The sequence below is a fragment of the Peromyscus maniculatus genome, chromosome 3, assembly GCF_049852395.1.
Source record: "Peromyscus maniculatus bairdii isolate BWxNUB_F1_BW_parent chromosome 3, HU_Pman_BW_mat_3.1, whole genome shotgun sequence".
Lineage (NCBI taxonomy): Eukaryota > Metazoa > Chordata > Mammalia > Rodentia > Cricetidae > Peromyscus > Peromyscus maniculatus.
The window spans coordinates 160319075-160344541 of record NC_134854.1 but is presented as its reverse complement, the minus strand read 5'-3'; the positions used below and the strand labels follow the sequence as shown (position 1 = coordinate 160344541).

The window sequence follows — 25467 nt, the reverse complement described above, 5'->3', positions numbered from 1 at the left end:
TGTGAAGAGGAGCAGAGTGTTGGGATGATGTGGCTAAGGAGCTGTGTCAAACGCACAGCTGGGGACTGATTTGGGAGAAGCACCCATCACTCTTTCCCAGTGGGGAGGTGAACCACAGAAGCTGCTAGTGCTGCAGGCAGGGCAGCCGTGGGAGACTGTGGAAGTTTCCTTTGATGGAGTCCAAGCGGGGGAAAAAAGTCACCCGGGGGAATGTAGACAAAGGGAGAAGATGCTGAGGAGGTTTCAGCAGAAGAGAGGGTGTGCCACCATTGTCTATAAGACAGAACAGGGGATAGTGTAAGAAGCAACAGAGCAGTTGCTCCCAATGTTAATGACTTTCTGGGATGGAGCCATCATGCATTTTAGTGAGACCCTGTTGGCTAATATAAGTAATTGATGTAGTTTTCAGTGACTAAATATAGAGGCTTTCATATGTTTATATGATTAATGACCAAACAAAACAATCTGAATTCCTTGTTTTAATGAAGCAAATAAAGATTACAGAAGCAAAACCAATGACCATTTACACGGCAGATGTTTTAATTTTTAAATGTCCAGTTTGATGATTTTGAAGGCATACAAGCCTGGGTCTGCCTGCTCTGCAGGCAACACTCTATAAGATTATCTAGTCAGACCATGGGGAGCACAGGGGAAGGTTCAAGAGCAATGATGATGTTTAACAAATGAAAAGGAGTTTTGACAGTGAACTCAAAGGTCTGACGTTTTGGGTTTGGGCATTAGCAAGGTTTAAGGTGTGAACATGATCATGGTTGGGAGAAACAATGATAATGAATTAACTGATATCAAGAGGAAATCCTTCTAAGAGCTGAACTTAAGAATTCTAGGCCACATCCAACGACTTGGGACCCCAGCAGTAGGGAGACAGAGGCAAGTGGACCACTGTGAATTTGGGGCCAGCTTGGTCTACATAGCTAGTTCTAGGCCAGTTACAGATATGTAGTAAGATGCCCGTCTCAAAAAGAAAAATCCCTACATGAATATGGGGAAGAGTGGTTGTTGATAGGAGCGGGAGGGAACTGAGATACGGTGAGAGGTGAGAGTAATGAAAGGCATTACCTACACACATAAATCGGTAAAGAAAAAAAAATCTAAGTAATAATAGAAAATCTTAGCTTTCTTGATAGAAAAATTATAATACATGGCAGGTGTTCACCAATTCTCTCAATAAATATGATCATGACTAGACATGTGGGTTGTACACATATTTAAGTTTTAAATCAATTGCAGATGTTCTTAGCTTTCAAATTCATTCATGAGCATTTTCTAGCTGTCATTCTTTAGAAAACATCTTGAAAGTATAATTTTGACTACAACAAGCAATTAAGACAAGATGTGCACCTATGTTTGATTCAAAACACATATTAAAATTAATCATTCTTTCATTATTTTGTATATGGAATTTTACATGGTGAATATTCCAAGGTGAAAATATGATAGGGAAACAATGAAAGAATAGAGACAAAATAACTAAAAACGACTGATTTTGATCTGGTTCCCCTATGTCCTTCATACTCTGCTATCTTCCATAAGAAAGATATCTTGTTTATGTGATAGAGGGAATTAGAAATTAAAAACTTGCAAGTACTTAATCAATAATGCATATGCTCATGGCATTGGTCAGATAATACTGTTTCCTAGAGGGTACCACTTTTCTTCATTGAGGGGAACACTGGAGAGTTGAATGTTAATTGCTCCCACAAATACAGCTTTGCTCTTCACAATAAGCATTAAGACATGGCCTTGGAGCTCCAAGACTTCATCATACACCACCTGAAAATGGAAAGAGAAGGAACATATAAATCAGATATGATTGAATGCATCTTTCTTTTCAATACTGATTTGTAACATGAATCTTAAAAGGTCTTATTGCTGTGGGATGTCTTTCTGTACACTGTGAATATGTATTGCTCTGATTAGTTGATAAATAAAATGTTGATTGGCCAGTAGCCAGGTAGGAAGTATAGGTGGGGCAAACAAATAGAATTCTGGGAATGGGAAGGGCTGAGTCAGGAGTTGCCAGCCAGACACAGAGGAAGCAAGATGGCAAGGCAGAACTGTGAAAAGGTACCAAGTCACATGGCTAAACATAAATGAGAATTATGGGTTAATTTAAGTGTAAGAGCTAGTCAGTAATAAGCCTGTGCTAATGGCCAAGAAGTTATAATTAATATAAGCCTCTGTGTATTTACTTGGGGGACGTGAATGCGAGAGATTTATTTCAACCACTGCCTGACTGGGACACAGGAAAACTTCCAACTACATTTTATAATTAAAAAAAACAAAAAACAAAAACCTGGAGCCAGATATTGGAGTGAAAGCTGAAAGATCAGAGAAGTAGAACAAGCAACAACCAACCTCACCTCACCAACTCCTCAGTTGATCCTGTTTCCATGAATCCTCAGACTGAAAGCCTCTGAGTCCTCACCCCTGAGGGTCTCAGTTGAACTGCTCTTAGTTCCTGTCTCCTCAGGCCTTATATACCATTCTCCACCCAGCCATGTCACTTCCTGGGATTAAAGGCGTGTGTGCTTTCCAAGCAAAGACATGAGATCTCAAGTGCTGGGATTAAAGCTGTTTGAATCTGTTCCCAGTGTGGCCTTGAACTCACAGAGATCCAGATGGATGTCTGCTTCTCGCTTGATGGGATTAAAAGTGTGTGTCATCACTGTCTGGACTCTATGTCTAATCTAGTGGCTGGCTCTGTCCTCTGATTCCCAGATAAGTTTTATTGGGGTACACAATATATCACCATGCTGATTTGAATTTTAAAAATGATGCTAACATCTGATACCCTGGAGACAATAGGTTTATGTCAAAATATTTTGTTTCCAATGTTAACCCTGAAGAGCCTAGGTCTAATACTATAATGGACTACTTCTCCAAGAATCTTAACAGTTACTGATTCCATTAAAATTTTCCCCTCCAAATTCAGTGATTCTGTCAATTATTCACTAGGAATACAGTCAAATACTCTCTGTCTTTAACCACCCTTGAATCTATTGACTGCCATAGGAGCTTGGGTACCCCACAGTGCTACAGGTCTGTGGGGAAAGACAGGCAAGCTCATATGTTTTTCTTGTGCTGCTTGAACAGAGAAGGTAATATTTCCTTGCACATGTGATGGAATCATTTTCTGATTACTTCTTTTACTTAAAACTGCATGACTTTTGATTATGAAAAATATGTTTATTCAATCAATACTTACATACAAACAAAAACAAAAAAGAAAGGAAAAAATCTGCCTTTCTACCATAGAGAGATAATCACAGTTAACATTTTGATGTTCTTCTGGTTTTATATATGCAATTACTTGTTTTTCTTTTTAAAGATATGACTTGTATTATATGTATAAATAAATGGTTGTTCATGTGATTTAATTTTTTTCCCAATGGGGTCTGTTCAACTTTGCTTTCTAATATTCAGGACATTACAGTCATGACAATTATAGACTTGTTGAGGTCAAGAGACATTGGAAGTGGGGTATGGATGAAGATGTTAGTTATGAGACGTGAAAGGAATGGAGGCCTTGAGTGGAAAGCCAACACGGTTGTCAGGGAAACATGTTAGAACACATTGAAAAGAAGGAGTTTCACACAGTGCTATAGGTTTGCTATTTACAGCCACATTTTAAGGCAGAAGGAAGGGTTCTCTGTATATGCAAAATAGGGGGCAGCTTGAGAGGAAAGTCCCCAGACAGCTGGATGGCCTCCTCTGTGCTTGGGGATAGGGTTTCTGAGCAATTGCAAGGTGTTGGCATCCCTTTATCATGCCTGATGTCATCATTGGTTGAGGCCCCAAAGGTAATCCATTGCTGAGCATGTGTTTGCCCATGATTTCTTTCCTGATATTGAATAAACAGAAGTTATCAATGACATTTAGTTCAAGATCAACCTGTTCTCTGCCTTAGACAAAAATTTACTTAGCAAGTAAAAACTGACTCAGTCTCGGAACATGGCATGCAACGTTATCCAGTCTCCCCATCCAGCTACTTCATCCTATAGAATCTTACTTCAGTTCCACATGGAAAATTATCTTCAAATTTCTAGTATTTCTGTTCGAAGTATTCCAAGCCAGGCCTGGGATAAATGAAAGATTTTAGAGAATGCTTCAAATATCCCCAAATTCACTCCCTGTAACTCATGTTCTTTCACTGTAGCTGGATGCTCAGTGCCCAGAAATCCATCCAGAACATCAGGGAAAGCGCCCCTCCCCCCATTCCTTCCACAGTGGCCACCTTCAACTTTCTGACTTGTTCTCCATTTTCCTTCCTGTAACGTGTCAACAATGAATTCCTCATCTGTCTGTCCTACAGACAAAACAGATGAAGGGCCCTTTGGAATGACAGTGGGGATGGGGAGGGGGAGGGGGAGGGGGCACAATCCCAAGCAGTGGGAAAGGTCTGGCTCAAGGACTCTGTGAATTGGACAAGTCAATTCTAAAAGGAGAATTTTTCAACAAAATACAGCAATAACATATTCACACCAATCTGTCATCAGCTGTGAACTTTTGCATGTGTTAATAATAACACTAACCTGCAGCACTGTGAAAAAGAATTAATGAAAGAATAATGCAAGTTTTATGCCAAATATTCAGCACTCATAAATCAACTTAAAATATCCATCAAATACACTAGAAGAGGGATTTTTTTTCATCACTTGGCTGAGGAATATTCTTCCAGACACAAGTGATTCCCAAATGCACCCAGAAAAGTAGGAAGTCTTGGGAAGTGACTTCACTTGGGAAGTGAAATTTATCCCCACCCCCACACCAAATGTAAACATTGGGACTTATAAATCTTATGTTACTTGGTAGCTTTAACATTTCCTCAGTCATGCAAATCACTTCCTTAAAGTGACCAAAGTTACAGCATTGACGGTATATAGCAGCTCCTAATTGTTCTGTGCACCCATAGTGCTGTGTTTTGTTTTGTTTTTTAATACTCTTTTACCATACAATGAATAGTTGATGGGTCATGCTAGAGAAGAACACAGATAAATATATTCTTTGTGGTGTTTTCATCAAATGACTTAGTATGTCTTGATATAAATGGAATAAAGAATAAATATTTCTTTTAATTAAGTTTTATAGTATATACATACATTTTTACCTATGAGCATGAGGCAAGTCTTCAGTTCCTCTGACAAATACAGAATTTGTGGGCTTGAAATTGGCACCTCAAATAGAAAGCTTTGAGTGTAATGAGTATCTATTAACTCATACACAGGCATTCACTGTACATTATTTGACACAAGGGCCTAATAAATATTGCTAAAGAGCGTTTTCATGAGTGTGGTGGGAGAGTAATAAAAAGGAGATCAGTGTGGCCGTGCTAGTGGGAAGAATATCAGGGAGGCAGGGATGAAAGGCAGCTCAGCACACCTGAGAACAGAGAAGTGTGAGAGAGACAGTATCCTGTGGTGGAGTGGATTTGGGTTTTGGAATCAGTCACATCTGAGACTGAATAAACTTTGTGCCCTCTGGGCTTCAATATCTTTTACATATACAGGTACCTGATATTTAATGAAAAGATGTATCCTGAAACATTGTCATTTGGTGACCTTTGTCCTCTTGTGAAGATGATCACAGTGTTGTAGGTGACAAAGTTAGGGGAGTACTGTCTTATAGTGGATCAATCCCCTGAAACTTGTAGTATATAACTGAACAAGTTTTATCATCTTGTGAATATCAGAAGAGTTGAGGCTGGGGAGATAGCTCATCAGCAAAGAACAAAGACCAGAGTTTAAGCCTCAGAACCCATGGGAAGAAAAACTAGGTGTAGCAGGGTGTAGTAGTGCATGTCTTTCAATCCCAGGACTTGGACGTGAGGCAGAGGCAGAGGAGGGCAGAATCTCTGTAAATCTGAAGCCAGCCTAGCTTACATCTGGGAGACCTTGTCTCAAAAACAAACAAACAAACAAACAAACAAACAAACAAACAAACAAACCTAGTGAAAATACAGCATCTGAGGAAGGACACACCTAATACATAGAGACGTGCATGCACATAAGCACACATGTATACACACAGACAGACAGACACACACACACATACACACACACAAAAAGGAGACAGAGTAGAGACAGAGAATGATGATGTTGAACAGGTAACAATGGCTCCAGCTTGCTGACTAGACCTAAAGCATTGTCTGTGTACCTTCACCACTCGTTAGGTTAGGTACTCTGCAAGAGAGCATTAGGCAGGTAAAACATGTAACATGCCTGTCCTGTCCTTTCTAGTGTTTCCTTTAGAATTTCTGTATAATACCCCCCAAAAGGACAGTGTAGGAACAAATGGACTATAATCATGTAATTCTGTTACAGGGTAGAGAGTCTACCTTCATTACTGATTACGTGAATCCCTTAACAATGATAGTTTTAAACCAGATGTTAGAGGTAGCTGAGCACACAGAATAATGGTGTGAGGTCTAGAATCACACACAGCTCTGTTTCTCAAAGCTGTCAGGATGGTGCCCTAAGCAGCCTGCTCTGACCTAGATGCACCATGGGATTTCTGTAAGACAGGAATTCAGAGAGACTGCTGGCAAAGCCTGCTGAGATGCACACTGGGAAGTGTCAAATAGACAAGCTGGGCCCTGGAGCACAGCTTTGGTCATTGAAAGGTGGAGCCTCTGCCACTGGACCAAGTCCTTGAACTAGCCCTTCCTCTGAGGGACATATGAATAAAAAAAAGGGAAGAATAACTTTAGTGAAATTGTGGTAAGACGTCGATATGCAATATCTTATCTCCTTTTTATGTGTCTGAGAGATGTACACAAAGATCAAAGATGGGAACAATGTCTTTTTCTCTCACCTCACAGTATGCTGCAAGGCCTTGGCAGTTTGAGGAATCCCAGCTGTAGTGAGTGGCTGATGCAATGAGCGTGCTTTAGATGAGGTGGAAGAGCAGAGCTATTTAAAACCCATGGGTGCCATGCGATCGGCCTCTGAGCTCTTTAATAAGCGCCGGGTCTCTTACTAAGGACATCTATTAGGGTGCCCTTGAAGATGCACAGAAATAAAGCAGAGCCTTATCGTAGAAATTGGATCGTATATTGCAGTTGAGGGCAAGAGAATATAAAGTCAGATGTCAAGTTAAATGTACGTTTTGTGTATCTTTTATAATAAGCATTGCTGTATTGATACAGATGAAGAACATGACATGAGAAAACTTAGAATCTTGTGACCTATTTCTGTCTTGTGGCTCTCTAAATTCAACTGGCCTCTCACTGTCCCTGGATCAGTCTTTATCTACTCTCTGATGCTCACATTCCTTCAGATTTCTGCTGGTTTGGATTCCATGCACGTTATTTGTTTGTCCTTTAAAATGTGTACAAAATACAAATACTGCTTGTTTGTGCTTTAGGCAGGCTTCAGCTACCTAAAGGAGTTGTAGTGATTTTGAATCACCAGGCCATGGATTTAGGAAGACCTAGGATTATTTCAAAGCCATCAGAAAATTTATGTCCACAGCAAGAATTATAAAATAAGCTTCATGCATGTGCACTTACTGCTGATTTTATAATTCATTGAGCTTTTGATGAATTAACTTCCACCTTATTAAAATAATACTGACTGTCTAGTGACTTTTTAAGTGTTTCCTTAGATTGCAAACACTAAATTGCAGGGTGGAGACTCTTTCCTTCCTTCCTTCCTTCCTTCCTTCCTTCCTTCCTTCCTTCCTTCCTTCCTTCCTTCCTTCCTTCCTTCTTCTTTTCTTTCTATTGCAACAGCTATAGATTTGTGTGTGTGTGTGTGTGTGTGTATGTGTGTGTGTGTGTGTGTGTGTGTGTGTTTGTGTGTTGTTTATGTGGCAACCAGAAGACCACCTCAGATATTGTTCCGTAGGGCACCATCCACCTAATTCATTTATCTTTAGATTAAAAATATTTTATGTGTATGAGTGTTTGCCTGAATATATATGTGTATCACATGTGTGCAGTGCCCATGGAGGACAAAAGAGGATGTCATATCACTTGGAGCTGGAGTTACAGACAGTTGTGAGCTATCATGTTGGTGCGGGGACACAAACATGGGTGCTGTGGATGACTGATTGATTGATAAATAAAGTGCTGATTGGCCATTAGCCAGGCAGGAAGTATAGTCAGAACAAGGAGAGAGGAGAATTCTGGGAAGTGGAAGGCTGAGGCAGAGAGACGCTGCCAGCCACCACGATGTAGAGCAGGATGTAAAGTACCACTAAGCCATGAGCCACGTGGCAAGGTATAAATTTATAGAAATGGGTAATTTAAGATATAGGGACTAGATAACAAGAAGCCTGAGCCATTAGGGCAAACAGATTAAATAATGTAAGCATCTGTGTTTTTATTTTATAAGTGGGCTGCAGGACTGCCGAGGCTTGGTGGGAGCTGGAGAGAAACTCTCCAGCTACACATGGGTCCTCTGCAAGAACAGCTGATGCTCTTAACTACCCAGTAATCTCTCTAGTCCCCTTCTTATCCTTTGATACAGGGTCTCTGAAAAGTTTCTTAACAGTGAGGTCGAGTGTCTTATATTCAAGGATATAGACTCCATATTGCTGGATGTGTATCTTTAGCTATGACTGGAATGGACATTATTGTGAATAATAAGACATCAAAATATTGCTACTAATTTAGAGAATCCCTTGTAGGCATGCATGTATACACACTAATGCTTTATATACATTTTATACACACACACACACACACACACACACACACACACACACACACACACAGTATCACTTACAAACCTACCTGAACTATTTAAAGACATATCTTTTCCAAGTCACCAAGTGTTAAATATATGAGGGAAAAGGAGACATTTCCGTTATTCTCAGGAAATTTACACTCTAGGTCTAAAGGGTACAAAGTAGTGTAAGAGCTGGAGGTGCCAGTATTCACAGGTCACAGCAGCAGAGAAGGGCAGAGTGGGATGACTGGCTGGAGTGGGTCATTAGCACCATATGCAGCTATTTAAGTGAATTAGTATGGAGTTACAGTGACAAAAAAGGCTTGACAGTGAATCTTGGTTGCCAGCTTGATGGGATTCAGAATCACCATGGAAACAAGCCTCTGAACATGCCAGTGAAGGAATTTCAAAAAGATGCACCCTGAATGTGGGCAACACCATGACGTCTGCCTGAAGTGCCTGCTGTCATGTCTTCCAACAATGATGGACTGCATCCTACAATCGTGAGCTCCAACAAACAAAGCCTCTCCTGAGCTGTTTTTTTTTTTTTTTTTTTTTTACGTATTTTGTCACAGCCATGAGAAAAAGTAACTGACACAAAAGCCAACTTCAAATGTTATAAAGGGTACACTTCCATTCATGTAACATTTAAAATGATAAATTCATAGGGACAGAAATCCAGTAGCAGTCAGAGGCAGACAATTGTGGCTATAGTAGGGTGGTCTTTGTAAACCTTGGATGGCTCTGCTGTGTGCCTTGACTGTGGGATCAAGTATGTGACTCAACCAAAGCTCAGAGCTAGACATCTACATCCACAGAAGGGGTTTTTGGGGGATGCTAAAGTTAAAGTGAGCTATTTGGACCATACCAATCTCAATTTCCTGGTGTCCATACAAACTACAGTTATGCTAGCTTTTACACCAGGGGAAAGACCTTGAGGGGCATTGAGATCTGAATTATTTCTGTTAACTGCACACAAATCTAAAAAAGAAAGGAACACTTGGTGCTATTCTTCCACAGGAGAACCAAAGAAAATTACTGAGTTAAAATTTAAGGGATGCAAATGCCACATTTAAAATTTTGGTCATCAGTCGGCAGTAAGGAACCTTCAAATAATTTAAATGAATGAGTAATAACTATGTCTAGATAACACTCTAGGTAGAAATGTAAAAGACTAAATAAAACTATTTAACAGAGCCAGTCCTGGTGGTACATGCGTTTAACCCCAGCACTTGGAGGCAGAGGCAGGTAGATCTCTGTGAGTTCAAAGCCAGCCTGGTCTACGTAGCCAATTCTAGGCAAGCTGAGGTTACACGGTGAGATCCTGTCTCAAGACAAAGAATCAACACTCTAGAGGAGAAGGAGAACAGCTTTGTAATGGCTAGAAAGGCAGGGACCTCAGAGAGAATTTCACCAAGAAAAGAAGACCAGATTCAAGTCTGACAGTGTTAGCAGAAGAGGCACAGCTTTGTGCTTAGCTGAACATGTGCGTGAGGGAGAAGAAGGTGCCGTTAGAAGGTGTCCTTTGAATTTTCACATAATTAAGCCAGTCAACACTCTAACCCTGATGAGGAAGGGGCTCAGGTGGCCCCACCTCCATCTGAGGGGCTACTGGGATAGGGGAGTCATTTCCCTTCAGGGGTGTGATCACTCTGTGGATAGCCCCACACGTGTGTGCATGCAGAGTGTACTAATTAGACACACTGAGTTATAAAATATATACATATTTGAGGCTGTCAAAGAATAAAAACTAACCCCTACCCTCCCCCAAAGAAGCCATCTTTTGAGATGGCAAAGAAGCAAGCCTGCCTTCCAAGAGCCCAGGAGAACTTCACATGTCATGCTCCAGCAATGAGGACGAGGGGACATGTAGCAGGAATCTTAAAGGGTCTTGTTAATAACAGCAAACCTGAAGCCAGGTACTAGGGTGAATGCTGGAAGATCAGAGAAGCAGAACAAGCCACAGCTTCCTCACCTTGCCAATTCCTCAGCTGATCCTGTTTCCTCAGATTGGATGCCTCTCAGCTGAACTGTGCTGCTCCAAAGCCTAAAAGCTTAACCAGCCAAATGCTGCTAGTTTCTGATCTTCACGCCTTATATATCTTTCTGCCTTCTGCCATCACTCCCTGGGATTAAAGGCTCACTTATTGGGATTAAAGGTGTGTGTCCTCATGCCTGGCTGTTTCCAATGTGACCTTGAACTCACAGAGATCCAGAGGGATTTCTGCTTCTGGAAGGCTAGGATTAAAGGCGTGTGCTACCACTGCCTATCCTCTATGTTTAATATTGTGGCTGTCCTGTTCTTTGACCCCAAATAAGTTTATTAGCATGCACAATATTTTGGGGACCACAATACCACCAAACCATGAGAGATATAAGGTGTGGTTTGCACATCTGTAATCCTAGCACTTGAGGTGGAGGCAGGAGAATGAGAGGTACGTGGTCATCCATGGCCACAAAATGAGTTCCAGGCCAGCTTGGGTCATATGAGAAGTTGGGGTGTGAAGGAATCAATACATACACAGCTTATACTGAGATCATGATAGAAAACTCATGACTGTATCCAGACTTTATGAGTCTCTGTCACCATCCTTCAGTGTCCAGTGGAGACTGACTCCAGAACTCCTGAGGATGCTCAAACCAAAGGGTGTCTGTTGTTAAGACCACATAGCAATTCATGTTACAGGTGTCAAGGGAATAAAATATTCCGTGTTTAGGTACACCTGTGCACCTCACCCTGGGTACTGTAATCATCGGTAGCTCATTCATAACTCCTCAAGAAACACATGCATGTTACTGTGATTCTTAGAGCATACTGAGAGAAAAGGAACTTGGAGATGCTACCCATAGTTTTAAGACTTTTTTTTTTCCATCAAAAGTTGGTTGAATTTCCAGATGCAAAACCTTTGGTTAGTAAGGGCTGTTTTTTAAGGGGAGGCAGGCCAGGGTGGACTGTGGAACTTCAGCAAACAGAATTTTAAGAGGAAGAATGGCAACAAATGAAAACAAGATGATGGGCAGAGAAAAATAGAAGAGAATTAGGAAAAGGTGGAACGTGGAGGCACAAGAGTGGTTTGCAAGGTACCTCACTGTCAATTTGCGCCTGCAGTGGGAGAAGAGCCTGAGCACCCATTGGATTTAACCATTCGGAGCTTGCTGATAGCTTGAGTGGAGCCCTACCAGTAAAGGTGAGAAGCCACACAACAGAGTATTGAAGGGTGAAGAGGAAGCCGAGGACTGGAACAGCACATATGAGGTAATGGCAGGAGAGTCTGCAGCTGGTAGCAAGGGAAGGAACATTTTTGCTCAGAAAGGTTGAGATAGGAGCCAACACTCTTTGTCATCCTAGCACACGGAGAGGCTGAGGCAGGAGGATACCTGCTAGTGTGAAGCCCTGGCTGCACAGTAAGACCCATCCCAACAAACAAACAGCTGAAACATCAAGGGAAGATGCTTTTGTTTTTAGAGATTTATGAGGAGACTGTGTGGTCGACGATGACGACGAAGCAAGAACAAAGAGGCAAACAACTGGGTCAGGAGAGACGAGGTCCAAGAGAACAAATGCAGGGAGTGGCTTTAGAGAGAAACCCAGAGTGGATCTGCCGTCTGCAGCATGCTGCAGCTTTGATGTGTGTTCTGTATGTTTACTTTCTTTTTCATTCTGTCAAAAGAGATTTTATGAGACTCACTGTTCTTCACACAATGGCTTGTGATAAAATGATTAGGTAAGGAAAATCAAGTGCACCAGAATAAGACTTAAAAGAATAAGATGAACTTGGTAGAGAAAATACAATGGAGTCAGGGAAAGTGTTAGTATGCAAAACAAGCCTCCCATGCCTTCTGGAGGTTGGCCTGTCAGAACTTTGATGGCTGAGTCTGTACTTTCCGGTTCCCATAGCATCTAGAGCACTGTTCAGAATGCTGGGACTATTTTGGGCAAAATCATTCCTGTATGGAACAATGCTTCCAATTACCGAAAATTCTCCATATTTGGTTGTGAAGCTGAAAAAAAAAACCCAAACAAAAACCTGGTAAGAAAAATACAAACTACTTGGCCAGGTGATAACTCATACTTACAATTTCATTATAAGTGGGGTCAGTGCATCTTGGAACGGACTTTGTTTTCCTCCTTCGAACTTCACTGGGATGTGGTAAAAGATAAATTTCAACATGTGCACTGGGCGCAGAGCCATCTGGGAGATGCTGCAAAGGAAAGTGGTTATAAATATTAATGGTGTCGCTATCAAAGAAAACAAATACCTGAATACTAAGTGGCCAGACAAGAGAAGGGATCTGGAGTTATGAACCCTACTCTGGTTCATCAGGAGGAATAACAAGAAAGACAAGGAGGAAGAAAGAAGGGAAGAATGAATGAATGAAAGAAAGGAAGGAAGGAAGGAAGGAAGGAAGGAAGGAAGAAAAACTAAAATACTTGACTGTTCAAAAATAATTGCAACCACAGTGTCAAAGGTATTTTCTATCTGAAATTGTTAATTGAGAGAACAGAGTTCAAAAGTCCATCAATCACAGTTTATTTTTTAGAGTGAAATCTAAATTTGCATTTTTTGACAGAGAGATGAATGTTAGTCACAAATGAAGATAGGAATTAAGTATCTTGGGAGGATGTACAGTACCTAGAAATCTTTTAAAAAGCAAATTTAACACATATTAGCCCATACAGTGAGAGGGAGCCTTTAATGATCTGGATGCATCTATGATGACATCCCATTCTCATGAAGTTTGATCATCATAGCAATCAGACCTATAAGGGAACACACCCACAAGATTTGAAATGGCTACAATTAAATTATGATTTAGGTGACTGTCAAGTTTGTTAGATTACAGTGTCTTCAGTGAAGCAGCACCTGCTGAAGGGTCTGCCTGGACAGCAATGCTTCACTGTGGCCCTCTGACCCTCCTGTCACCTTCTCCCCTGCAGTCTCCAGTGTTGACTTTTTAAGTTCCCATACCATCTAGAACGGCAATCAGTGCATGGAAACTATTCGCCGGACTGTCAGTCCTTTTCAGAAAAGTGTGACCAGCAGCTACAGATTGTTTGGCAACATCTGTCTTTCCTTCAAGTCTATTAATTATTATTTTTATTTTATATATATTATTATTTATTATTTGTAGAGTGAATCCACCATCTTCAAAAACAAAATGACTGGAAGTAAATGGATCCTATCTTTGTGATTATGGTGAGATGGACTTTTAGTAAAGAACTCAGTGAGAAGTATTCTAATGATTTAAATTGAAAGATGGTTTAAAAATTAAATATGAGGGTTTGAGGGTTTATTATTATTATTTATTATGATTATTTACTGAAACATAATATTCAACAAATATTATTTAATGCTCTAAAATACAATGTTGTTTACACATTCTTGGTGGCCCAGGTAGTTATATGAATTGTTCCAAATGTTCAAAGTACTGAACTCTGCTACCATGACCTTTGTCTAGACCCAGACTTCATCAACTGCAGCAGGCAGCAGGAGAGTTCCTGCTGAGTTTTTTTTGCTCTTGGGGATTGCTCTTAAGACCTGTATGTGCAGTATGTGCTCTGCCACTGAGTCCCATCTCTACCCCCAAATTTCATATGACCGATTAGCAAAGGAAGAGAAGACCAAGACCTGGTCTACGGATAAAGCTCTCTATAATGGTAGGTGACACCTGGATGCTCACAGCTCCAGCCTTGAAGGCAGTTCTGGGATGATTCTGAAGAACAGCTGTGAAAGCAAATCCTCCCAGTGGGCAGAACTTCCAGCAGGAGCACCTGCTTGTTTACTTTGTTTGGAAGGAGAAATGGCCAGATGTGTTTATGTACCAGCTCATGGGCTAAAGCCAGCGGCTGGACTGCATGGTCAGGAACTTGGAAAGAATGCATTTGCAAACTTGGTGAAAGGGAATTTGGGGAAGAGGTTTGTGAAGAGGGGAAAAGGCCATGGATGTATTTGTGGTCTGTGGAAATTATCATCTGAGAATGATGTCATCAGAGTAGGAGATTAACAATCAAGTACATAATGATGGCCCAATCCATTTATACCGACCACCATGGGCCCATGACGAAGGTGAGCATGGTGGATGTGATGAACATTTTTAAGAGCTCAGCAACAAAGATTCCATTCACCAAGCATAGTAATTTACTCAGAACTGTAACATTCCATCAAGGAAGGAGGCCACCAGGTTCCTGAGGCCCAGGAAGTAAACTTCACATGTGTGGGAAAGCTTCAAGATTCATGAGGCTCCTCCCTACTGTTATAAAAGCAGTAAACAACTGTGGAGGAAGGAGACTTTAACCAAGGTAGTTGACAAGAGGTTCTTGGACCTGCAGAGCCACCTACAAGTGACACAGAGAGCTCCAGTGACATGACTTTCATGAGTCTTTACCCATGTTGTGGGGAAGATTTTTAGTGATGCCGCTGCATCTGAGCCATCCATGCTTCTGCAAGTAACCCCAGTAAAACTCACCAGTGTACCAAGTTGGACTTTGGTGCAACCTTTACTTTGGAGTGTCTGGGATGAGTAGACATGTGTTTTGTTTCTTCCTAGGAAAAGCCTCACATTAATACCAGGTTATGCTCATGGCAGTGTGACCAGTGTGCCAAGAAGAGAGAAGGATATTGAACCCTGAAAAAGGCACCATTCCCTAAGGCAAGCAGCTACCTGGTAGCAGAGATATTGCATTGGACCACTTCTACTAATGGGAGGGCAATGTTCCCTTCATATTGGTATAGATAGAATGGTAAGGATTCATATACAGCACCATGGTTTTCATGCAACATTATTCCTGATCAAGGGACTCACTTCAACAGCAAAAGAAGTGAAACAATGGAATCCACTAATTTTTCTCATGTTTCTAAATAGCCTGAGATGCTTGTCATTTATAGAATGGCTGAATGGCCTTCTGAAGACTCAGATACTGCTCCAGTTAGGAGATAATGCCTTGCAGAGTTGGGAAAGTATCTCCAGCAGGGGGTATAGAACTGTGGGTCTCCCATACCAGGTTCATAGTTCTCATGCTCAAGGGGTGAAAAAGGAGTGGAACTTCTCACCATGATACCAACGACCCACTTGTAACGTTTTTATTTATTGTTCCCACACATTATGTTCTGTTGGCCTAGTGATTGTTTTCCAAGGGAGAAATGCTTCTACTGGAAGACACAGTAGTGACTCCACTGAGCTGGAAGTTAAAACTGCCCTGGACTATGCTATTAACCTTATGTCATAGCATTTAAGCTCCAATATATCAAAGAGATTAAACATCAATGAGGTATTTTCCTTCTTTGATGCAATGTACACGTGTGTGTGTGGTGGAGATGGGGTGAAGGCCAGGGGAGGGCATTTGGTTTCCCCCTCTATTGCTCTCTAAACACTTGTTTTTGGGGGACAGAATCTGCACTGATCCTGTGACTCATCATGGTTAGGCTAGCTGGCTAGGAAGCTGGGAACACAGGTGTGTGTCACCGTGCCTGGGACTGGGGATCAAACTCAGGTCCTCTCCTCATGCTTACGTGCAAAGTGAGGACTTCATTGATGGAGCCATCTGCCCAGCTCTTTTAAATCTTCTTTTACCTGCTTCCTTCCTTCACTTTATGTATCACTCACTGGCTTATTTACTGACATTTCCAAACTGATTTGACGACATCACTTTCCTTCTCAAGATGTTCAGGGTTTCTTCCCCTTTGCCTGAAGAATAAACTCCAGTGACCAGACTGTAAAAGACTTTTGTGGAGTAGCCTCCATCAAGTGCTTCTTGTTTCTATTCCAGCTTCTGGTTTCTATTTCCAAGTCAATGTCCTTGAGAAGATCCTTGGAAATTCTGGAGTTTTCAGAATGATAGAACAGCGCAGGTTTCAGCGTGAGCCAGGAGTGTGGTCAATGTGAGCAGCAGGCTTCCCTTGTCCTTTAACAGCTTTAAGTGCAGACATTGATTTCTTGGTCTTGTAGAGAAACTTCCCTCTCGTGTAGCTGTTTTCTCAGCATTCATTCTTCTTGTTTTTTGTTTTTTTTTTTTTCTGACATTGCATCCTGTTCCTTCAGGATCTCAAATAATTTATTACAGGCATCACCAGCTGTCTCTTCATCCAGCAATTCTCAATTTGTTCTTTGCCCTCATGTTTATGCAAATTAACTTTTTCTTTGAAATCATTATACAACTCTGACTTGTCTACCTCTCACCTTAGGCTCTTATTTTTGTTGTTTTTGACTGATTGTCTTTTGACCTTGGCAAAGACTGAACAGAGACCTGGAGAAAGGTCAGACTCCACCTGAGCAATGGGGAGACTATCGCTATTCATGTTAGACTGTGGTGAAGCAGCATGACTCCTTTCTTTGAGTATTTTGGCTGATATTTTTAGAAAGTGCTCAAAAGGTAATGTGAAGCCTTATCAACTTAGTCTTGGTTGTTCATCCCAGCTCTAAATTCTACATAGTCAGGCTTGCATTTGAAATCGTTCATAAAACAAACAAGCCACAACAGAGCCTTTCCCATGTGTATTGTCATCTTAGGGGCTCAGAAGTTCTCCACCGGAAGACCCCTCTCATTCTACTATCTCTCCTTCCCTTTGCGCTTTTGTTCTGTTACTTCTTCACAAATCCTATCATATTCTTCTCACGGCTCATATATGAAAAGCTTGGTCACCACATGACAGTGCCATTTTGGAAGGTTCTGGAAACTTCCATGTCTCGGAGCCTAGCTGGAAAAAGTGGGTCACTTGGGGGTATGCCTGTGAGTGTTACATTTGCTCTCCCTCTGTTACTTGTTGAGATTTTGACCCTCTATCCTTTCCTGACCAGGAAGCTCTGCCTTCTCATAGCCCAGGCACAGAGAAGCCAGCTGACCACAAATTGAACTCCCCTCAGACCCTGGGCCCAAATAAACCCATGCCATACCAGGCATTTTGCCATAGCAATGGAAAACTGATGGAGACATTTAACCGAACTCCATCTGTGTATTCGTCTAATCTCAAATGAAAAGCTTAAAATTTTTACTTAAAATTTGGCTTCTCTTTACCTTTATTTCTATATAGACATGTCTTTTTGACTCCAACATTCTCCTAACACTGCTTGGGAGGCAGCAGCATCAAAGGCAGACACATGTGAGGATGCATTCTGAGACATGAACCTTCCAGGTGATCCTAGCACTGTGCGAAGTTCTTCACAGTGAGAACTTACACACAACCAGATGGTATTGCCTACTCTACACCTAGGCTGTACAGTGTAGCTCACTACTTCAGGACTATAAACTTGTACCCCATGGCTACAAGTGACTTCACGGCTAGTAAGTGAGTCACATTCTTTTTCAGGAAAGTAACTCATAGAGTTACTTCAGCATTAGCTGAAGCCTGTGTCTTGAAGCACTGTAGGATCTTCAGGGGAACAATGTGAATGGAGCTATCATTTCCGTGCTAAAAATACCTTCTTCTCAGATCCCTCCTGAGGATCTGCTTGGAGGTCTTGAGGGTCATTGTCTTTTCAGAGATATGTCCATGGCAGTTTGCTAGGTTTGCTTATCAAGCCTGTAATAAGTCTTTGGGAACATTTTCACCATTAATGGTTGATGTGGGTGGGCCCAGGCACTGGGGGCAGCTCTACTCCTAGGCAGGTGGTCCTGGGTCACATAAAAAAGCAAACTGAGCACACCATGGAGAGTTAATAAGCTATGTTGCTTCGTGTGCTCTGTTCCTCTCTCTGTGTCTCGCTGTCTCTCTGTCTGTCTCTCTGTCTCTGTTTCAAAACAGGGTTTCACTATGTAGCCCTGGCTGTCCTGGAACTCACTCTGTAGACCAGGCTAGCCTTGAAAAGTGCTCTGTTTCAATTTCTGCTTTGAGTTCCTTCCTTGAGTTTCTGTCCTGGCTTCCCACTGTGATGGGCTATAAATTTCAAAGCGAGATAAATCCCAGGTTGATTTTGGCCACAGTGTTTCTCATAGCTTTAAAAGCAAACGCATGGTCATCTAGATGGGGAACTGAATGAAAGGTATGCTGTGGGATATTCTTGTACCCTCTTTTAGTCTTCTACAAATTCCACTTTGTGTCTCTTGTGTGGAGTAGAAGGATGGATCAGAAAGAAACAAACATGGTCCTCTATTCTCATGATACTGACTGTAGCACTCACATTTAACTGGGCAGACGCCTTACAGAGACCCCTGTTTGAAGGCACAGGGAGAACTCACATAAACACTAAGTATTCTCCACAAATGAGATCAATGTCCCAAACATGTCTGCTACTGTTTTGTTAAATATGCATCTGTAGTCCTGTTGGCAAAGCTTCAATGTTTTAAAAATCACTGCTTCTATGAATTAGTTGTGATGGTACATATCTGTAACTCCTGCACTGGAGAGTTAGAGGCAGGAGGATCTTGAGATTGAGATTAGCTTAAGCTACATGAGACTGCCTTGCAACAATAAAGTAAAAAAATAATAGAAAGCAATATTTCACTTATAGTATTTGGAAAATATTATATATTCCATAAATTTAATATAAGCAGGTATTGAAAGCATTTTAGTGATACCTGATGAATCATTTAAAAAATAATCTTAGGAGGCTGGCAATATGGGTAAAGTGCTTATTGGCAAGTATGTGGACCTGAGTATAGATGCCTAGACCCTACATAATAAACTTGGCATTGTGACACATGCCTGTGACCTCAGTGCTAGGAGATGGACTCTGGAGGGTGGTGGGATCAGCTAGCCAGGTAGCTAATTAATGAGCTCCAAGTTCAAGGAGAGACTCTGTCTCAAAAACTAAGATTGGAGAAGAAGATATTTGATGTTGACCTCTGACCTCCACACATGCATGCATGGGTATACACACCATCACACACATGTGCACACCCCTTTACACCCTTCATAAGTAATTCTTTAAAAGTTTCCCATTAGTCTAAAAGAATATAACGAAGGGTTTCAGATGACCTTAGAATTTACTAGTGGGATGATTTCTTCCTTAACTCAAGAATGAAGTATAGGCGATGCAGCTGAATTTAAAAGATGTGCATGCGTATTAGTCTTTGTTCACAATGCTGATGTCTAACTGATCTCATTTTACTTGCATGAATAATTGAATATACTTATTTTCTGCCTTTACTTCTTGCTCTGGATTGCAGGGAGTATTTCAGATGGCTTTCCATGTTACTAATACTGTTGTTCTTGATCACAAGAAGTAAAAGTGTCTAGAAAAACAGTTAATTATCTAAAGTGGGAGGATAAAGAGGCATGTTGGCAAAAAGAAGACAAAACAACAAGGACAAATCTCCACAATTTAAGTTGTTTATAAAATAAATAACATTACCTAGCATGGCAGAATATGCCATTGACCCCTAAGTATTTTTATCAGGGTCATGAATGTGAGTAAGATCTTTATTTTCCACACATTCTGAAAATAGTTCCTTAGCTTTTTTATAACATTTACTATGATTGAAACATTCACTTTATAATTTTATCACATCTATGTGTGTGCATGTATGTGTCCCTGCATGCCATGGCACACGTGTGGAGGTCAGACGATAACCCGAAGGAGTCAGTTCTCTCCTATCATACAGGTCCTGGGGATCAAACTCGGGTGGGGGGTCTTAGCAGAAAGTGCCTTTACTCACTGAGCCACCTTGCCGGTCCTGGAACACTTTCTTAAATTAACGCAAAAGTTGGTATTGTTTACTTCATTGGAGGTTTTTCTATAGAACCTGTGTCTAACCACAGCCTCACATAAATGAGCCTTCATGAAGGAAGTAAAATCATTCAGAGTGCTTCTAGATTGAGTTATGGAGAAAGAGTGACGAGGTTGCAGATGCCTTAAAGTCGTCAGACACTTTGGAGCCTTCATTACGTTAATCCAAAACTTAATTGTATTTAATCCATTATTATCTTTCCAATGAATAATTTATGAGAATTTTCCATCATTTTTAACTTAAATGCCTCCAATCATCGGATAAAACAAGCTTCAGTGGAAATCAACTGACCGTGATTAAAATACGATAGGATTTTTTAAAGCCTGAGATAGATGCCAGAAACAAAAGAATGTGATAAAAACATCTTCTCACCTGTCTACATGCCTGACAAATCATAATGTCTGTGTCCAAGCCAGTCATCAGACTAGCTGGTAAGCAACACACAACAGCAGAAGTGTAAGACAGACATGCTTGGGACTCCTTTCCTCTTTACTTAAATATATAACCATCTTTCTAACCTGTGAGTGTTGGTCAACATGAGTGGAATGATTTAAGGTTTTCATGAATTAAATCAGGATGACCTCTGTTTCATTTCACACTAATTTAAGCCTTTCACAGACTGATATTATTAGTAGATGCTTTTCAAGACTTATTTTTAAAAATAGTTTAAAAAAAATCTAACTATCATATACTTAACATTTTGTGTGGTTTATGATAAAACAGAGTCAAAACACCAGCATACTTTGTTATTTTTCTTTTAAAAAATAATTATTTATTATCATTTTAAAATAACAAGTATGTGTGTGCCTGTATGTGGATATGTGCATGTGGTGGCCAGAGGATTCCTGCAGCTGGAGTTACAGGCAGTTGTGAGTCACCCAAAGTGGCTTCTGGGAAACAAAGTCTGGTCTTTTGCAAAAGCGGTAAGTGCCATGCTCTTAACTGCACAGTCATCTCTCCAGTGTCTTCAAAGACACAAGCAATCACTGATATGATCACCTTAGCAGCTCGCGTGCGTGCACACATGCATGCAACACACACACATACACACAGAGTCAGTCGTCAGTCAGTCTTCTACATCTGTGTGTGGGTCCTGTGGTTGCAATTTGGATGAAAATGACTACAGATAAAAAATAACTTTTAAATTGTGTCTATGCTACGTTTTTACTCATGATTATTGCCTAATAATGTATAGTAAGCTATTTCTATAGACTTACTATAGTCAGCATTTTAAGCAAATAGAGATGGTTTATGTATATGCCATTTCTGTGTGGGTTACCTGCAAAATTATGTCATTTAATATAAGGGAATTAGGATTTTCAGGGGGTTCCTACAACCAAGGAATGATCGCATTTTAAAAAATATTGTACCTTTAACTTAACATCTTTAACAGCTCACAGAAGTCTCATTCTGATAGATTAAACATGTTTTTTGACCCAATACTTATCAATCAAATTGCTTCTGAAGACCCAGAGTTCTAATCACAGCCACAGACTACATCACTGAAGCGTTGTGTGGAACTCATCAAGGTTTGCTGCTCCTTAGTTTTAATAATATGGAAGAAGTGGGATTTTAAACTTCATTACTTTTTAGAATCTATTCAATAGAAAATGTTGATGAGCTGTTTATGGGTTAGCTTGTAATTAAACTCTTGTTTTCAAATTATTGAACTGCCCAAGTGATTCCGAATCTTTGGGCTCTTGACTTCTATTACCAGGTCCTAAGGACAGGGCACAAGTCGGAGATGACCATGTGATGGAATGTTAAATTGAGAAGTTATTCAAAAGAGCAAGTATTGAAAGGTTAGATGTGTTCTGCTCTATAGTTGTCAGTGTAGGGAGAAACCAGACTGGAAAGGGCAAAGTGAGTACTTTCAGGCATCCACAGAGTTGTCTGCCTATGTACCTCAGAAGCTCACACATCCTATTCTTAGTGTCTTGTTTCCACGATTGAAATAAATACATCAGTATGTAATGCGTATATGTCAATAGCCCAACTGTGTGACAAACATGTTAGAATTAATAATCAGGACTGAGTTATGAGGTATGAAACCATAAACCATATCTAATAAAGCTAAAGACTGGGTGCTGGGGTGGTGGCTCAGGGGGTCAAGTGTGTACTGCCCAAGCATGAGGACCTGAGTTCAGATCTTACCTTTTACATAAAAATCAGGGTGTGGTGGTTCACCCCTGCAAGCCCATCACTGTGGAGGGTGGAGACCAATGAATCAAGGGGCTCATCAGCCAGCCAGTTTAGCTGAAGGGGCAAGCCCCAAGTTCAGTGAGGCTCTGTCTCAGAAAAGGTGGAGAGCACCAGAGGAAAACACCAAACACCAACTCTTGGCCTCTACATGTGTCCATACCTGTGTGCCCACACCTGTGCACCCACGTGACCACCAGCCCAGTCTACATAGTGAGATTCTTCCTACAAAACAATGAAGCAAAACAAGAAAAGCCAAGATGAATTTGATACAGAGAAAAATGAAAGGATAGAGAAGATATTAGTATCAATCAGGAGAAAACTGGCCTTTCTATATTGCAGTTCCACAGATGAGAGTGGAAAGTACTGTCGGGAACGATGACAAATGGCAGGAACCTAGAGGATGTAATTCAAATGTGCATGAAGGATTATGTGTGTCCATAATTATATTTGTAAATTTTAACACCCACCTCTTAATAATTCATAGAACTAATATACACAAAATCACTAAGATGGTCTAAGACTTGAGAAATGTAGTAATTAACCAACATGACCTAACTGACATTGACCAGACTCCTCACCAAGCAGTGGCTGTACACGTTCTTTACAGTCACTTGAACATTTGACATGCTGTGTTGGGTTCTCTCAATCTAAAAAGATTTGGATCATGTGCAATATGTCCTTGAGTTAACTTCTGATCTTCTCCCTTCTCTCTCCCTTGTGCCAGGATTATAAGAGTGTACCCCTATGTAAGAGAAAGTGTACTACTCTGTAAGAGTGTACCACCCTGTAAGTGTGTACCATCCTGTAAGAGTGTACTACCCTGTAAGAGTGTACCACCCTGTGAGAGTGTGTACCACCCTGTGAGAGTGTACTACTCTGTAAGAGTGTACTACCCTGTAAGAGTGTAACACCCTGTGAGAGTGTGTACCACCCTGTAAGAGTATAACACCCTGTAAGTGTGTACCACCCTGTAAGAGTGTAACACCCTGTAAGAGTGTACCACTACATAAGAGTGTGTCACTATGTATTGTTGTAAGTAAACACTCTACTAACCTCAGCACATACTGACCTATATGGCTAGGCCCTAGTTTGTTGTTTATAACATTCTTATTTAAGATGTCCTTAGAAACAACCACCATCTCTGCAAGCAAATTTGACTTTCTAAGTTGTATTGAGAGTTTTGATTTCCAACCAATCTCTGGAAGAGGGGTGGCCCTCTTTCCTCCCCATGTTCCTCAGTTTCCTCTGATTTGGGACCAAATGGAATTAAAGTAGATATTAAAGACAGCCCTGTCTCTGACAGTTTCCCAAATAATTGGACAAAACAGCATATGTCCAAATAATCCACAAAGATGGAATCAGAAAAGTAATTAGAGTAATTTAAAACTGAAAGAATGAAAAACAACATCCAACATTTGGAGGCTATGACTAAAGGGGTACTCAAGGAAAAACGACAGTTCTAGTTACCTGTGTTAGAAAAGACAAACTATTTCAAGCCTTAGAAAACTTGGAAGACATAAAACTGTAGCTTTCTAGTTTGTGTAGTTTGCCTACTTGGGTCTCTCTCTCTCTCTCTCTCTCTCTCTCTCTCTCTCTCTCTCTCTCTCTCTCTCTCTCTCTCTCCCTCCCTCCCTCCCTCCCTCCCTCCCTCCCTCCCTCTCTCCCTCCCTTCCTCTCCCCTCCCCCTCATCTTCCTCAGACTATGAATTCCTTTTTCCACTTCTCTGAACACATTATCTTTGCTCACAAAATCCCAAGTTGAAGATTCCTTTCTTGGACACTTGGGAGATCCTGTGTTATGCTCCAGCTTCTGTGATTTTCAGTGGTTCTTTCCAACACAACTTCATCTTTCCCAGTGTGTTCCTTTTCTTTCACTGTTTAAAAAAGCCTCTCTGTCCTTTTGTATTCAGATTTCAGTATTTAAAAATATGATTCTCTTTGAATTTTTCCTTTCTGTTACTCACTGAGGTTTTTGCATTTATGATTTTATGTCTTTCATTAAAGTTTGAAAATTTTGGGCAACTATATTTTCTTTATTTTTCCTTGTCCTTTTTATTTATTTTTCTTTCACACAGTACATCCTGACTGCAGCCTCTCCTCACTCCACTCCTCCCAGCTCCCTCCCCATCCCCCACTGTTCCTCCATTTCCTCTCAGAAAAGAGCAGGCCTCCCAGTGATATCAACTGAACATGGCATAACAAGATGCAATAAGACTAGGCACAAGACTTCATATCAAGGCTGAATGAGGCTACCCAGTTAGAGGGAAGGGGTTCCACCAGCAGGCAAGAGTCAGAGACATGATTATATTTTCAAATACTGTTTTACCCAAATTTCTCTTTTGTTCTTCTGAAAATTAAAAGATGCCCGTGTATAGATTTATATTTTCCCCATAGACTATTGATATTCTGTCCCAGTCTTATAGTTTCTCCATGTTATTTAACTCAGATAACGTCTATTGATTTATTTTCAAGCTAAGTGGCAATAGTTGGATAGCCAAACACTACTCATAAAATCTAGATTAAATAATAAGAGCTCAGAGTTTTGAAGGCTTTAAATTTCCATCTTAGTTGTGAAATCTTGAACAAAAACTTAAATTTGCTGAATTTAAACTTACACTTTTGTGACTACAGTACAAAACTGTCTTTGGGTGAAATATATCTAGAAATACCTAAGAATTCTTGGCACATTGCATTCATTAAAAGCTTTTCTTTGTAGTCAGACAAAGTAAACATAGTTACAGAGAGCAGGAAGAATCCTTCTAGAGTTCCACATGGACATTTCATTCTCCTACATGTCAATCATGCATCGGGAGGCAGAGAGGCACTGATTACTCATTTGTACTCATTCCAGTTAGCTGCCTACTGAGGGATGCTAATTTCCAGAAACTGTATGTAAATAGATGGAATTCT

General features: G+C 40.7%; 1 protein-coding gene across 6 annotated transcripts in view; it reads right to left on the bottom strand.

Annotated features, from left to right (window-relative positions):
• Nucleotides 1–466: 466 nt before the first annotated feature.
• The window catches only part of Pik3c2g (phosphatidylinositol-4-phosphate 3-kinase catalytic subunit type 2 gamma), a 352621-nt gene continuing 327620 nt past the window's right edge, over nt 467–25467 (bottom strand). For 5 of the 6 annotated variants that reach the window (XM_006976490.4, XM_015995399.3, XM_076568125.1 and 2 more), the window contains 2 exons: nt 12768–12893; nt 467–1791 (listed from right to left, as the gene is read on the bottom strand). In XM_006976490.4, the coding sequence (XP_006976552.1) occupies nt 1639–1791; nt 12768–12893 (279 nt within the window). In that variant the 3' untranslated portion in view covers nt 467–1638. The remainder of the gene's footprint in view (nt 1792–12767; nt 12894–25467) is intronic. The other variant, XM_076568126.1, reaches the window with a different exon arrangement.